General features: G+C 45.7%; 1 protein-coding gene across 2 annotated transcripts in view; it reads left to right on the forward strand.

The window, feature by feature from the left end:
* The first annotated feature begins 1,176 nt into the window (after positions 1-1,176).
* The window catches only part of THNSL2 (threonine synthase like 2), a 28,329-nt gene continuing 14,804 nt past the window's right edge, over positions 1,177-14,701 (forward strand). The window contains exon 1 of one of the 2 annotated variants that reach the window (XM_040419262.1): positions 1,177-1,264. In XM_040419262.1, the coding sequence (XP_040275196.1) occupies positions 1,198-1,264 (67 nt within the window). In that variant the 5' untranslated portion in view covers positions 1,177-1,197. Of the gene's footprint in view, positions 1,322-14,701 lie in introns of both variants that reach the window. The other variant, XM_040419263.1, reaches the window with a different exon arrangement.

A 14,701-nucleotide genomic window follows, 5' to 3' on the forward strand; every position in this document is an offset into this window, starting at 1 on the left:
TCATCCACTTATGGGTGGGGCTCAAATTTGTGGGGACATGTCCCTCAAATTCAGGATTGTTGGCAATTATGTAAATCCTATGTAGTAGGTTTGCAAATCAGCTCTTACACCAAATGTAATGACTCATGGAAGTTCCCCAGTAGGCCGATACCCAGGGGGGGGGGGGGGGCACTTAATCCCTCCTCTTGTCCATTATCAAGGTATATAAAGATCTGATGCTCTCAGGATTAATGTAGGAGCATCAGGCACTTTTGCACTTGGCCAGCGTCGACAGATGATCTCCTGAATTTGATTATATTGCCACCCTCAGGACGATGATACAGCTTCAAAATGTGGGGTGGGCGGCAGTATTTAGTGCTGCACTGTGGGATTTGGTTCTGTTGGGGTGGTATTTTGTCCTGCACTATGGTATTTCTGGCTCCGCCTAATTATGTTATCCCGCCTTAGGTCCAATTTAGGTTTTGTTCCAGGGCCACTTTAAGTTCCCAGTCTGCACCTGATATGACTCCTCATGCCAATTTGGTGCTCTCCATGAGGAGATATAGTACCCCCCCTCCCCCCCGAATCCTGTGTACACAAATGTTATACCTAGTTCTTGCCTAGTTCTCCGACTGGCGCCACACACTCCTGGGTGCTCTGCCCAACACCAGTGCCAAGTGCTGTCTCCTGGTTCCCCACTGTCCTAGAAAACCACCCCTCATCACCACCTCTACTATGGGCCTGAGTAACAAGTTTCCATATGTTGCATTGCCCTGCAGCAAAGTCTAGATCCCTGTATAGCGGTTAAAGGGTTGAATACCAGGTAATCCCGCAGACTTTGCAGCCCAGTGAGTGGACACTTGCCTTTGGCAGCCTTATTACAGTTATGTTCTCTGCAAGTCAGAGAGTGTGTGCCCTAATTGTTCCCATTGGTTATCCCATTGTGTTCTCCCATTGAAAATAAGCCAAGATTAAAAAACGTTTCCAAACTTCAGGTGTGAAAAGTTGCAGTTTTTGTCAATATACGTACGTCACCTGGATTGAAGGAAATTGGAAATAAAAGTTTTGCTTATTATTATTTTTATTTTGCTGCTTTTTTGTGTTTAATGAAGTGGTGAAAAGTGTACAGAACAGCAGAGCTCTGCCACACTGAACACTTGTACTGTTTCTTTAAGACACAGTCATGTGACCCTGGGAGCAGAGGGCAGTCTGTGCTGCATGCAGAACTTTGCAGATCTCGATTCCCCATTAGAACTTTTCTGTGGTATATTTCAAGCAAATTACTGTAAGTGTCAGCAAAACTAAACGTGGGTTTCCTCTTCTCCTGGAGGCTTCTGATCAGGTACAATATGAACCTTCTCAGCACTGGTACTGACCATTATACACGTTACTGAGCTCAGCAGATTAACCCTACCCCTCCATGCTGCAGCACTAGCAGTCTGCAGCACATGCTATAAATTTTATATGTGCGTGGGCTGTTTAAGATGAAGTCTTGGGAGGGTATGGCAAGCAACTGGTTTGTGGTGGTTGGCCCCAAATCAAAGCAAGATCACTGGTTTATAGAATAGGTGAAGAGCCACGCTACTAATATGTGTTATGTAAGCAGTGCTTTAAGTGGGCCAAAAGAGGTGCCGGTACTCTATTAGGCGCCGGTACTGGTACAGAGAGGAACGAATGTGCGGTGGTGGGGGGGGGGGTCCTGGTACATAGAGGAACTAATATATATGTGTGTGATGGGGGGGTCTGATGTGCAGGGGCCCCCTACACTGGGAGGGGGGGGGCTAAGCAGACAGATTGCCAACAGGAAGGGGGGTTGGGGGTGCTAGCAGGCAGATCGACAACTGGGGGGGGGTCGGATTAAAATTTTTGAGAACAGGTTCCCTACTACGGCGGGCGCGTGGCGTCGGGACACGTACACCATATATATCCAACACACATACATATAAATACACCATATACATGGTACACATACATAAATACACTATACTATACAGCAGCACGTACCTCTCACATCCAGGGCCTCCCAGGTGACGTCTCCTCCGATGTAGATCTTCTCTGTCATCATCTTCTCCGTTTGGTCCAGACACTTCTTTCAGCCGCGTCTCGTCTCTGCAGAGTGTGAAACACGGACATCTTAGTGTCCTCACTTTTCTATCATCATCCCCCAACCTCGAGTCCCCACAGTGTTATCCTGCGGCTCGCTGTGCTCCCCAATACCCCCAAAAACTATCCTGAAGAAATAATAGTGCCCCCATAGTAATTGTGCTCTTCATAGTCCCACCCATAGTAATTCCCTTCTAGAGTTCCATAATTAGTAATACTGCCCCCTACACTGCCCCACATTAAGTAATATGCCCCCCACACTGCCCCACATTAAAGGGGTTCTGCACTTTTTTTTAACTGATGATCTATCCTCTGGATAGATCATGAGCATCTGATCAGTGAGGGTCCGACACCTCCGCCGTTCAGCTGTTTGAGAAGGCAGCGGCGCTATAGGAGCGCCGCGGCTTTCTCACTGTTTACCGCTGGCCCAGTGACATCATGACTAGTATCACTGGCCTGGGCGGGGCTAAGCTCTGTTCACTTGAATAGAGCTTAGCCCCGCCCAGGCCAGTTGATACTAGTCGTAATGTCACTGGGCCAGCGGTAAACAGTGAGAAAGCCGCGGCACTGCTATAGCGCCACTGCCTTCTCAAACAGCTGAACGGCGGGGGTCCCGGGTGTCGGACCCTCGCTGATCAGATGCTCATGATCTATCCAGAGGATAGATCATCAGTTAAAACAAAGTGCAGAATCACTTTAAGTAATATGCCCCCCCCCCCCCACACTGCCTCACATTAAGTAATTTGCCCCCCACACTGCCCTCCATTATGTAATTTGCCCCCCCCACTAAGTAATTCGCCCCCACACTGCCCTCCATTATGTAGTTTGCTGCATTTCCAGGAAATGCACTTTAATGCTCCATGAGTCATAGAGCATTAAAGTGCATTTCCACCTTCTGTTCAAGCTTTAACCTGGCTGGACCTGGAGGCCAACCCCCCCCCCTCCCCCAAAAAAATTTAATCAATACTATAATGGGGTATTAAATGAAATCATCTAAATATAAAGTCAATATGCGCTCTCTGCGCTACTTACCACACCTCCTCCTCCCTCAGGCGCGGCAGTGGCAGGTCTGGCTGGCTGTGTGAGTGAGTCACTGCTGTCACGTGACTCACCACCCAATCCATTAGCTCCAGACTCGAGTCCTAGGCCTGCTGGCTGCTCCTGCAGTGCATCCGCCGCGGCGCCACTCATCAGGCAGTCACACCCCCTTCACCACGTGACGGCCGGGCAGACGTGCTTGCGAGTAATAAGTAAGGAGAACTCCGGCGGCCAGCGGGTGACACCCCATCAGACTGGTGTCACCCGGTGCGGCCCGCACCCCCCTCGCAACGCCACTGGATACTGCCAGCTCTCCGCTGCGCTCCGGTACCGGAAACCCACGTACTGGGCGCACGGAGAGGTGCTGGTACTCTCCAGGGCAATTTTTGGAAGTGGCGGTACTGAGTACCGCCGCGTTCCGGCCCACTTCAAGCACTGTAAGCGCAATTAGAGATATAACGCTGATTACATGATTAGAGGATTGCTTAAAAATTATAATTGCTTATGTCAGTAATATAAAAGGCTGACCTCACTGGTTGGGCAATATAGTGAGAAATTGCAATTGCATTCTTATACACAGGAGGCAGTATTATAGTAGTTATTCTCCTGTATATAGGAGCAGTATTATAGTAGTTATTCTCCTGTATATAGGAGCAGTATTATAGTAGTTATATTCTTGTACATAGGAGGCAGTATTATAGTAGTTATATTCTTGTACATAGGAGCAGTATTATAGCAGTTATATTCTTGTACATAGGAGCAGTATTATAGTAGTTATATTCTTGTACATAGGAGCAGTATTATAGTAGTTATATTCTTGTACATAGGAGCAGTATTATAGTAGTTATATTCTTGTACATAGGAGCAGTATTATAGTAGTTATATTCTTGTACATAGGAGCAGTATTATAGTAGTTATATTCTTATACACAGGAGGCGGTATTATAGTAGTTATATTCTTGTACATAGGAGCAGTATTATAGTAGTTATATTCTTATACACAGGAGGCGGTATTATAGTAGTTATATTCTTTATCAAATTTCTTTTTATTTGAGAAAAATACACAGTCATGTAGAGAGTCATGCATCTTGTGTCCAGACGCAGCTGGATAAGTGAATATTCAGCAAACACATTATATTCAAAATGATTGCATACACGACTTCAGATAATGGAGTGAAATATGCAAACAAATATCTGACGAGGGGGGGGCTATAACAAGACAAAGGAAGGTGGGTTGGGGGAGAGAGGGGAGGGGAAGAGTTGGATGTCAATCAAAATCTTAAGTCAAGACATATCTAAGCCTAGAATTTGCGGTAGAGCTTCCAGGGAGACCATAGTTTTACAAAAACTGCTCTCGATTGATTTTCCCAGTGGGCTAGTTCTTCAAACCGATATAGTTGGTCAATTTTTTCCGTCCACATCAAGAACGAGGGAGCTGATTCATTTTTCCACAATAGAGGGACCAGCAGTCGAGCTGCTGTAATAAGCATGGTTTGTAGGTTATACTTTGAGGGGGTTAGCGTGCCATTTGGACACCAGAGCAGCAGGAGTTTTGCGTCTAAGGTAATCTGGCTATTACATATCCTGTTAATAGCTGCTTCTACTTCAACCCAAAACGGTTTTATTTTCTCACAGCTCCACCAAATATGAGATAAAGAACCAATGTCTCCTCCACACCTCCAGCAACTGTTTGGGATAGCGGGATTGAGCTTGTGAAGGAACTCCGGTGTCTTATACCATCTTGTAAGTAATTTATAAGAGTTTGCCTGTATTCTAATACAACGGTTGAAACCATGTGAGTGTGTGAGGATGAAGGCTTTTTCAGGTTCTGAAAGGGACAGGGACAGCTCCTTCTCCCAGGCTGCAAGGAACCACAGATCTGGAGGTGCGGAGGAGAGTAGCTCCCTGTAGAAAGTGGAGAGAGGTTTCTTGGGGCGAAGGGCGTTAGAGATTTTCCCCTCCAACCAAGAGGGATCTACCGTAGGCCTGGGAAAAGATTCCAAAAGCGCCAAATCTTTCTTAAAAGCCATAAGCGCTAGGAAGGAGGCTCCCTGAACCCTAGGGATTTCATATATTTTACTCCAATTTAAGGCACCTGATGCAGTTATGATGTCTTTCAGTTTAAAGTTAGATAGTAAAGCCCAAATTCCTGTTACATCAGAGGTGGTAGGGTGAACGTGTGCCTGCAGCAGCTCTAAGGGGAGACTCAAGCTTGGGAACCTAAGGGTTGAGGACCCATACAGTTTAGTCCATTCCAGTAACAGACCCTTCCATATGGGCGAGGTAAACTTATTATTAGCAGTACATTTGCGTAAGCCCCATAGAACTAACTTGTCCCTATATGAAAGCAAATCACACTCCAGTCGGGAGACAAGGCCGAGAGGGCGCCAAGAGATGAGGCTCAAAGCTCTGTTCAGCATTGATGCTTTATAGTAAAGGTAGATGTCGGGTAGGCCGAAGCCTCCCAACCTTCTCTCCCGAGTGAGAGTGGCATAAGCCAACCTGGGGGACTTACCAGACCAAACAAAGGTTGAGATGACCCTGCGGACCTCCACAAAGAAGGAATGGGGTAGCCAGATAGGAAGTGTTTGGATGAGATAGAGCAGTCTGGGAACAATAAAAGCTTTAATGAAGTTTTTCCGCCCAATCCAAGAGATAAACGGAAGTTTTAGAGAATGTAAGTGTGATCTAATGGATTTCAGTAAGGGGACATAATTTAACTCGAAAAGATCTTCTGGTTTTGCTGAGATATGGGTACCTAGAAAAGGGATTGACTTAGTGGCCCACGAAAAAGCAGCGGAACCTTTAAGCGTGTCTACAGTAGCGGGTGGGCAAGAAATATTCAGGGCCTGTGACTTAGTGTAGTTGATCTTAAAATTTGAGACCGCTCCATATTCTTCAAAAAGGGCTTGAAGTCTGGGGAAGGAGGTTAGAGGGTTGGACGTTATGACCAAAAGGTCGTCTGCAAAAGCGGCCGTTAGATGGGTATGCGACCCCAAGGTGATCCCCTTAATGTCCGGATCTTGCCTGATCTTGGCCAGCAGGGTCTCCATGACAATAACAAAGAGGGCAGGTGAGAGTGGGCACCCCTGCCTTGTCCCATTAGTAATGGGAAAAGCTGGAGAGAGTGTCCCATTAATCCGTATTCTGGCAGAGGGGAGCGAATAAAGTGAGAAAACGGATTGGATGAACTGGTCCGGAAGGCCGAACTTCGACAGTGCCCGAGACATGAATTGCCAGCTGATCCTGTCAAAGGCCTTCTCTGCGTCTGTACTGAGAAGAGCTAAGGGTATTGAGTGCTGACGAGCATGCGTGATCAATTGTATGACACGGACCGTATTCTCACTCCCCTGCCTGCCAGAGACGAACCCCACCTGCTCCTCGTTGATAATGCCAGGGAGAACCGACTGAATCCGTTGAGCCAAAATTTTGGCCCACCATTTCACATCCGTATTTAGAAGCGAGATAGGACGGTAACTCCCGCAATTTAGGGGGTCCTTATTTTCCTTATGGATTACCGTGATATGGGCTGAAAGCGATTGGGGAGGGAGGGAGCCCCCTTGGAGTAAATAGTTACATAAGGTATTAAAATGGGGAATTAGGGTCTGCTTAAAGGTTTTGTAATAAGAGATGGTAAAACCATCAGGGCCTGGGCTTTTCCCTGAGGGTATGGAGGAGAGAACCTTACCAATTTCATCGTCTGTGATAGGAGATAAGAGCTGGGCTGACTGAGCGGGGGTAATGGTAGGTAACTGGAGGGAGGAGAGAAACTTCTCAGATGCCTCGCCTAATTGAGCTGGTGACATATTATCTGGTGTTTTAAGGTTGTATAGGTCCCTATAGAAGGCACAGAAGGTCTTTGCTATGTCTGGAGTTCCTTTATGAAGGACGCCTTTGTCATCTTTAACTGCAGCAATAAAGGAGTCCGTGTTTTGTTTCTTCACTAAAGCGGACATTAATCTATTCCCTTTGTCCCCGTGCGCATAGGAGCGGAACTTGGCTCTAAGTAAAAGCTTAGCTGACGTGACATTTAGCAGGTTCTTGAGCTTAGTACGGGCTTCTGAGAGCTCCAAGGCACAGCTAAGGGCCTGGGAGGCTTTGTGCGTTAGCTCTAGAGCCTGAATCTGGGAGAGAAGTGTCGCCACAGCCTGATCCCGTAGTTTTTTAATATGGGCACCTAAGGCTATTAGTTCTCCTCTCAGAACCGCTTTATGGGTTTCCCAAATAATGGACGGGGAGGGAGCATCAGGGCCTGAGGTATTAGATGTGAAGAAATCCGTTATGATAGAAGATAATTTCGCAGCATGGGAGGGGTCAGAGATGATGGTCTCATTAATGCGCCAATTCCATTCCCCCTTTGGGAGGCCCAGCAGGGACACACTCAAAAATACCGGAGCGTGGTCAGACAGGGTGATGTTCCCTATGTGAGAATTGATAACTCTATTAGCACAGGATTTAGATAAAAATAGGTAGTCTAATCTGTGATAGGACAATTTAGCAGCTGAATAGAAGGAAAAGTCCCTACCAGTAGGATTTGTGGTGCGCCAGATATCTAGAACCCCTAACCTCTGTAGGGCTATCTTAAGGCGCCGCAATGTGTAATGGCAGACTTCCCATTAGAAGAATCTAATGCAGGATCCAGGGTAGCATTAAAATCACCTCCTAAAATAACCATTCCCTCCTTAAAGGAGGATAGTAGGCCTAGGGTCTGAACGAGCCAAGCAACCTGCCCTCTGTTGGGAGCATATACAGTTGCCAGGGTAACAGGAGTGTCAGCGATAGTGCCCTTAACAAACAGGTAACGACCCTCAGGATCTGCAGATACGGCAGAGTGCTTAAAGGGGAGCTGTTTGTGGATCGCTATGCTGACACCCCTGCTAGCCGAACTATACGTGCTGTGGAACCACTGAGGAAATCTTTTGGGGGGCAATTTAGGAATCTTACCCTCTTTGAAATGGGTTTCTTGGAAGAATGCTATAGACACTTTATCCCTCTGTAACAGGGCCAGGATTTGGGACCGTTTGCAAGGCTCGTTCATTCCCCGGGCGTTAAATGAAGAAATCACAATAGACGACATTCTGAAATAGAAAGCAGACAGTCAGCAATTGATAATGCAAAACATGACATCTGATGGTGAGGGGGGGGGTGAGACACATGAGGGGAGGAGGGGAGACAAACAGGTAAGGTACATAGCAATAGTGCAAATACATTTTGCAAAAAGAGCTCTACTGAGCACCTGACTACACGACCCTTACTCATCACGGCTACCAGCCGGGGTCTGTCAGGTGGGGGGTCCCGCAGAGCTATAGAGGGCCATTGACTGGCCATCTAACAAGGAAAAGGGGGTGACCCAAAGGTGATACCGGGTTAACCCCTGCAAACTAGAAATGAACAGGCAATAGACAAGGTCCATAACTTTAAGTGAACCAGAAGAAATTCTGGAACTCAATAAGCATCAGCCGCATGCTGAAACAATATTTTCCACAACAGGTGGACATGGCTGGCCTAAATTCAGGTCAGCATCTCTCAGGGAACAGAGAAGCTCCAGGGCAAGTCACCATAAGGCACTAAGTCCCAGGTATTTCAAATGGAGCAGGAACAGAACAGAGATCCCTTCAAGATCTTCATGCTCAGGTAGGAGGGTGATCAGACTTCTCAGCCCTGGCCTTGGGCGACCTTTTATTATAAACAGGGCGCCATTCTGCTGCCTGGGGTGGCGGGAGAGGAGGATCTGCCATGTCGGCCGGCATCCATGAAGGGATCTCGATCGGGCTCAGCCCTAGTTGGGCCCAGCTAGCATGAAGATCCCTCGGCGATCGGATGGAGATCTGACGCCCGTTCTTGAGGATTGCGATCCCGAACGGGTATAGCCACCGGAACGGGGTAGCTGCTGCTCTGAGGGCATCCAAGAGCGGCTTAAGGATGCGCCGCTTAGCTAAAGTAGAAGGGGCCAGGTCCTGGAAGAACATGACCGGCGTACCTTCATACTGCAGATGATCCGTTTCTCTCCCAGCTCTCATGAGTGCTGCAGTATCGACGAAACTCAGGAGGCCGCAGATGACGTCGCGTGGGGGATCGGTGTTCTTAGGTTTGGGCCTAAGCGCTCTGTGTATTCGCTCAATAACGATCCGATCCGCTCTCTCAGGCCCCAGCAGGTCGGAAAATAGCTCATGCGCCACTTTCTCTAGCGCTTCGCTGGCAAAGGATTCTGGGAGCCCGCGAATCCTTAGATTCCTCCTGCGGCTCCGGTTCTCCTGGTCCTCGACCCTCAGGAGCGCCTCATTCAGCAGGTCAGTGTGGGAGTTGAGTGCCTTGTATGTTCTCTCCTCTCTCCGGAGAGCCGCCTCCTGCGCGCCTTCCAGATCCGACACCCGGTGACCCATGCTCCGGAGGTCCTCTTTAATCTCAGACAGGTCCCTCTTAATAGGGGCTAAAGCCGCATTCATCACTTCCAAAAGTGCCGCTTTAGTGAATGAGCCCCTCTGCTTCCTCGATTTGTTAGTCGAGGCATCTGAGACACTGCCGCCATCTGTGTCTTCCTCCATGTCAGATGCCTGGGCTGGAGCGGGCGCCATCTTGGGGGTCTCAGCCGACCTCAGCTTTGGTTGCTTATTAACAAATTGATCCATGTCAGGCTGTCTGGATCTCACAGGAGTCGAATCCCCCTGATCTTTAAATCGATCCCTGCCCGTTTTGCCCATCCTAGCGGTGCTGTGAGCTTATTTTAGGGGTTAATTCGCCGGTAAGGTTGAGGAGCTCAGCAACTTGCAGCCATCTAGCTACACAGCCAGGCTCCGCCCCCATAGTAGTTATATTCTTGTACATAGGAGCAGTATTATAGTAGTTATATTCTTATACACAGGAGGCGGTATTATAGTAGTTATATTCTTGTACATAGGAGCAGTATTATAGTAGTTATATTCTTGTACATAGGAGGCAGTATTATAGTAGTTATATTCTTGTATATAGGAGACAGTATTATAGTAGTTATATTCTTGTACATAGGAGCAGTATTATAGTAGTTATATTCTTGTACATAGGAGCAGTATTATAGTAGTTATATTCTTGTACATAGGAGGCAGTATTATAGTAGTTATATTCTTGTACATAGGAGCAGTATTATAGTAGTTATATTCTTGTACATAGGAGCAGTATTATAGTAGTTATATTCTTGTACATAGGAGGCAGTATTATAGTAGTTATATTCTTGTACATAGGAGGCAGTATTATAGTAGTTATATTCTTGTACATAGGAGCAGTATTATAGTAGTTATATTCTTGTACATAGGAGCAGTATTATAGTAGTTATATTCTTGTACATAGGAGGCAGTATTATAGTAGTTATATTCTTGTACATAGGAGCAGTATTATAGTAGTTATATTCTTGTACATAGGAGCAGTATTATAGTAGTTATATTCTTGTACATAGGAGGCAGTATTATAGTAGTTATATTCTTGTACATAGGAGCAGTATTATAGTAGTTATATTCTTGTACATACAAGCAGTATTATAGTAGTTATATTCTTGTACATAGGAGCAGTATTATAGTAGTTATATTCTTGTACATAGGAGCAGTATTATAGCAGTTATATTCCTGTACATAGGAGACAGTATTATAATAGTTATATTCTTGTACATAGGAGGCAGTATTATAGTAGTTATATTCTTGTACATAGGAGGCAGTACTATAGTAGTTATATTCTTGTACATAGGAGGCAGTATTATAGTAGTTATATTCTTGTACATAGGAGACAGTATTATAGTAGTTATATCCTTGTACATAGGAGGCAGTATTATAGTAGTTATATTCTTGTACATAGGAGGCAGTATTATAGTAGTTATATTCTTGTACATAGGAGGCAGTATTATAGTAGTTATATTCTTGTACATGGGAGGCAGTATTATAGTAGTTATATTCTTGTACATAGGAGCAGTATTATAGTAGTTAAATTCTTGTACATAGGAGGCAGTATTATAGTAGTTATATTCCTGTACATAGGAGCAGGGCCGTCTTTAACAAGGATCAAGAGGGGCAGCTGCCCCGGGCCCAGTTGCTCCTGGGGGGCCCAAGGCAGCTGCCTCTTGAGCCCTTTTAGCCACTGCCCCGGGTGTCAGGCTGTCAGCTACACAGGGGGTGCTGCCATGCCATGCCTTCCGGCACTCCAGGCAGCGTACTGTGAGAGCTGTGATTCTCTAGGACCTTAGATGACATCATCACCATGTGACCAGTAACCTAGCAATATTACTGGTCACATGGCTATGAGGTCATCAAGGTCCTACCAGGAGTGTTGCAGGAGAAGTTTGCCTTAACTGTGGAGCTTTTTGTGTGAAGATTACATCAGAAAAACGTGACAGGGGCTGTTATGCTAATATTCTGTAAACTACTGTATAGTGGGGTGCTGTATACTGTGGGGTGCTGTATACTGTGGGGGGCTGTATACTGTGGGGGGCTGTATACTGTATACTGTGGGGGGCTGTATACTGTGGGGGGCTGTATACTGTATACTGTGGGTGCTGTATATTGTGGAGTGCTATACTGCTGTACTGTATAGTGTGGGGGGCTGTATACTGTATAGTTTAAGGTACTGTATACGGTGAGGTGCTATACTGCTCTACTGTATACTGTGAGGTGTTATATACAGTGGGGTGCTGTATACTGTGTGCTGCTATACTGCTCTACTATATACTGTGGGGTACTGTATAGTGTGGGGTGCTATACTGCATACTGTGGGTTGCTGTATACTATAGGGTGCTATACTGCATACTGTGGGGTGCTGGGGTGCACTGTAACACTAGGGTGAGCCGAGCCCTGGTCTCCTTCCTGCAGAGTGGTGTCAACTTCCAGCCTGAGCCCAGCTGCCCAGAGCACTGATCCTGAGCCGCTGGAGTCTTAAGAACTGGAAGTATTTACAGTCATTCACTGTACTCTACCAGATGTGTGGATTTTTTGTGTGTGTGTGTTGTGATGGAGGGCGTGATTGCATGCTAGGGTGTGGAAAGGTGGGATCCAGGGGGCCCAAGTAAATTTTTGCCCAAGGTCCAATCAATATTAAAGATGGCCCTGCATAGGAGGCGGTATTATAGTAGTTATATTCTTGTACATAGGAGCAGTATTATAGTAGTTATATTCCTGTACATAGTAGCAGTATTATAGTAGTTATATTCCTGTTACATAGGAGCAGTATTATAGTAGTTATATTCTTGTACATAGGAGGCGGTATTATAGTAGTTATATTCCTGTACATAGGAGCAGTATTATAGTAGTTATATTCTTGTACATAGGAGCAGTATTATAGTAGTTATATTCTTGTACATATGAGCAGCATTAAAGTAGTTATATTCTTGTACATAGGAGCAGTATTATAGTCAGGGACGTGCACACATAGGGATGAAAGGGGGCTTGAGCCCCTGCCCTTTTCATCACCGGCCCCTTAAATGCCCTCCGCTCTTATAGAAATTTTATTTTATTGGAACTTTTTTTTTTTTCATAATGCGCAGATGCTGGCACTCACTGTCACGTGCGCTGCGCATTAATCTTTGTTAATTATCAAGACCAGACCCGCCGGCAAGTCACGTGGTACGGGCGGCGCGCACAGGCAGTCTTCTGAGCAGAGAAGAAGAGCTGCCTGGCTGTGTGTGCTCCCGCCCGTCCTGCCCCTGCTGACAAGCCGCCTCAGAGCCTCACCGCCCGCCCCTCCCGTCAGGAATCCGGATTCAAGTGTGGGTGAGTGAAGAAAAAGAAAATGATTGATGACATACCACTGCCCTGCGGCCCTGCCCTGCTCACTCAGTTTAATTCCTCCTGTGTGTGCTTGCTTGTGCTGAGTGACTGGGTTGTTGTCTTGTGTTTGTCTTGTCTGTCGGTCTGAGTCACTGTCTGTGTGAGTGTGATGTGTCTGTCTGTGATCGCCCCCCGCTCTGTGCTCTGGCTACTGTGCTGCTGCCTGGCCTGCTGACTGAGCCTGCCACACTCACTGTCATGGAGGTAGTAGGCCATTAGTGGCGGCTGGCGGGAAAAAACAGGGAGGGGGGAGGGTGTATAGGAGAGGAGATGCTCTACCTGCCTGCAAAACCCACCCACTGCCCAGCACACCCATGCTTCAGTTTACAATCATGCCTTTATGGCCCAGCAGGTCAGCACCCCTGCTTTTTGGCTACTTGTGCTGCCTGCCACTGCCATCATGGAGGCTGGTAGTGGCGGGAAAAATGTACCGGGGGGGGGGGGGTATGATATGTGCTGCCAGGCTGCCTGCAGTGCAAACCCAGGTCCCAGGCCCATGAATCACCCCTGCAGTCTGTGGGGCCACTTCTTGCTGGTACAGTGGCACATTATTGGTGGGCAGTGGCCAGTGGGCACTATATAGGGGCATCTACTGAGGCCACAAAATAGGGGTATATGTTATATGGGGGGTTCTGTACAATGGCATTTTATACTGGGACACGCTATGCTTGCATTGCTTGGTACTATGGGAAAGGGGGAGAGCAGTAATGGGGGTCATCTACCGGGGGCACTAAGAATGTGTATTTGATGTTTGCAATAGGGATCGACCGCTATTGATTTTTTTTATTGCCGATACCGATATTCTGTGAACTTTCAGGCTGTTCTTTTCTGCCGATATTGGACCGTGATATTTGCATACTCTGAGTCGCCTCAATTGTATTGGACTGCACATTGTGATTTCATATCTGTATGTACCTTTTTCTTTTTGCATATACAAAAAAATAAATAAAAAGAATTGACAAAAAATAAAGGAATATGCATTATTACTGTATCTATACATTTATGGAGAACAAGGAAAGACTTTTAGAAAGCAACTAAGCTTTGTGGTACAAACACTTTTTCGATTTTTGTCAAGTGCCCTTTTTTTTTTTTTTAAGCCCCTGCCCTTCAAAATGTCTGTGCACGTCCCTGATTATAGTAGTTATATTCTTGTACATAGGAGACAGTATTATAGTAGTTATATTCCTGTACATAGGAGCAGTATTATAGTAGTTATATTCTTGTATATAGGAGACAGTATTATAGTAGTTATATTCTTGTACATAGGAGCAGTATTATAGTAGTTATATTCTTGTACATAGGAGCAGTATTATAGTAGTTATATTCTTGTACATAGGAGCAGTATTATAGTAGTTATATTCTTGTACATAGGAGACAGTATTATAGTAGGTATATTCTTGTACATAGGAGGCAGTATTATAGTAGTTATATTCTTGTATATAGGAGGCAGTATTATAGTAGTTATATTCTTGTACATAGGAGGCGGTATTATAGTAGTTATATTCTTGTACATAGGAGCAGTATTATAGTAGTTATATTCTTGTACATAGGAGGCAGTATTATAGTAGTTATATTCTTGTACATAGGAGCAGTATTATAGTAGTTATATTCTTGTACATAGGAGGCAGTATTATAGTAGTTATATTCTTGTACATAGGGGAGCAGTATTATAGTAGTTATATTCTTGTACATAGGAGGCAGTATTATAGTAGTTATATTCTTGTACATAGGAGGCAGTATTATAGTAGTTATATTCTTGTACATAGGAGCAGTATTATAGTAGTTATACAGATGAAACTG

This window comes from Bufo bufo, chromosome 2, assembly GCF_905171765.1.
Source record: "Bufo bufo chromosome 2, aBufBuf1.1, whole genome shotgun sequence".
Classification (NCBI taxonomy): domain Eukaryota; kingdom Metazoa; phylum Chordata; class Amphibia; order Anura; family Bufonidae; genus Bufo; species Bufo bufo.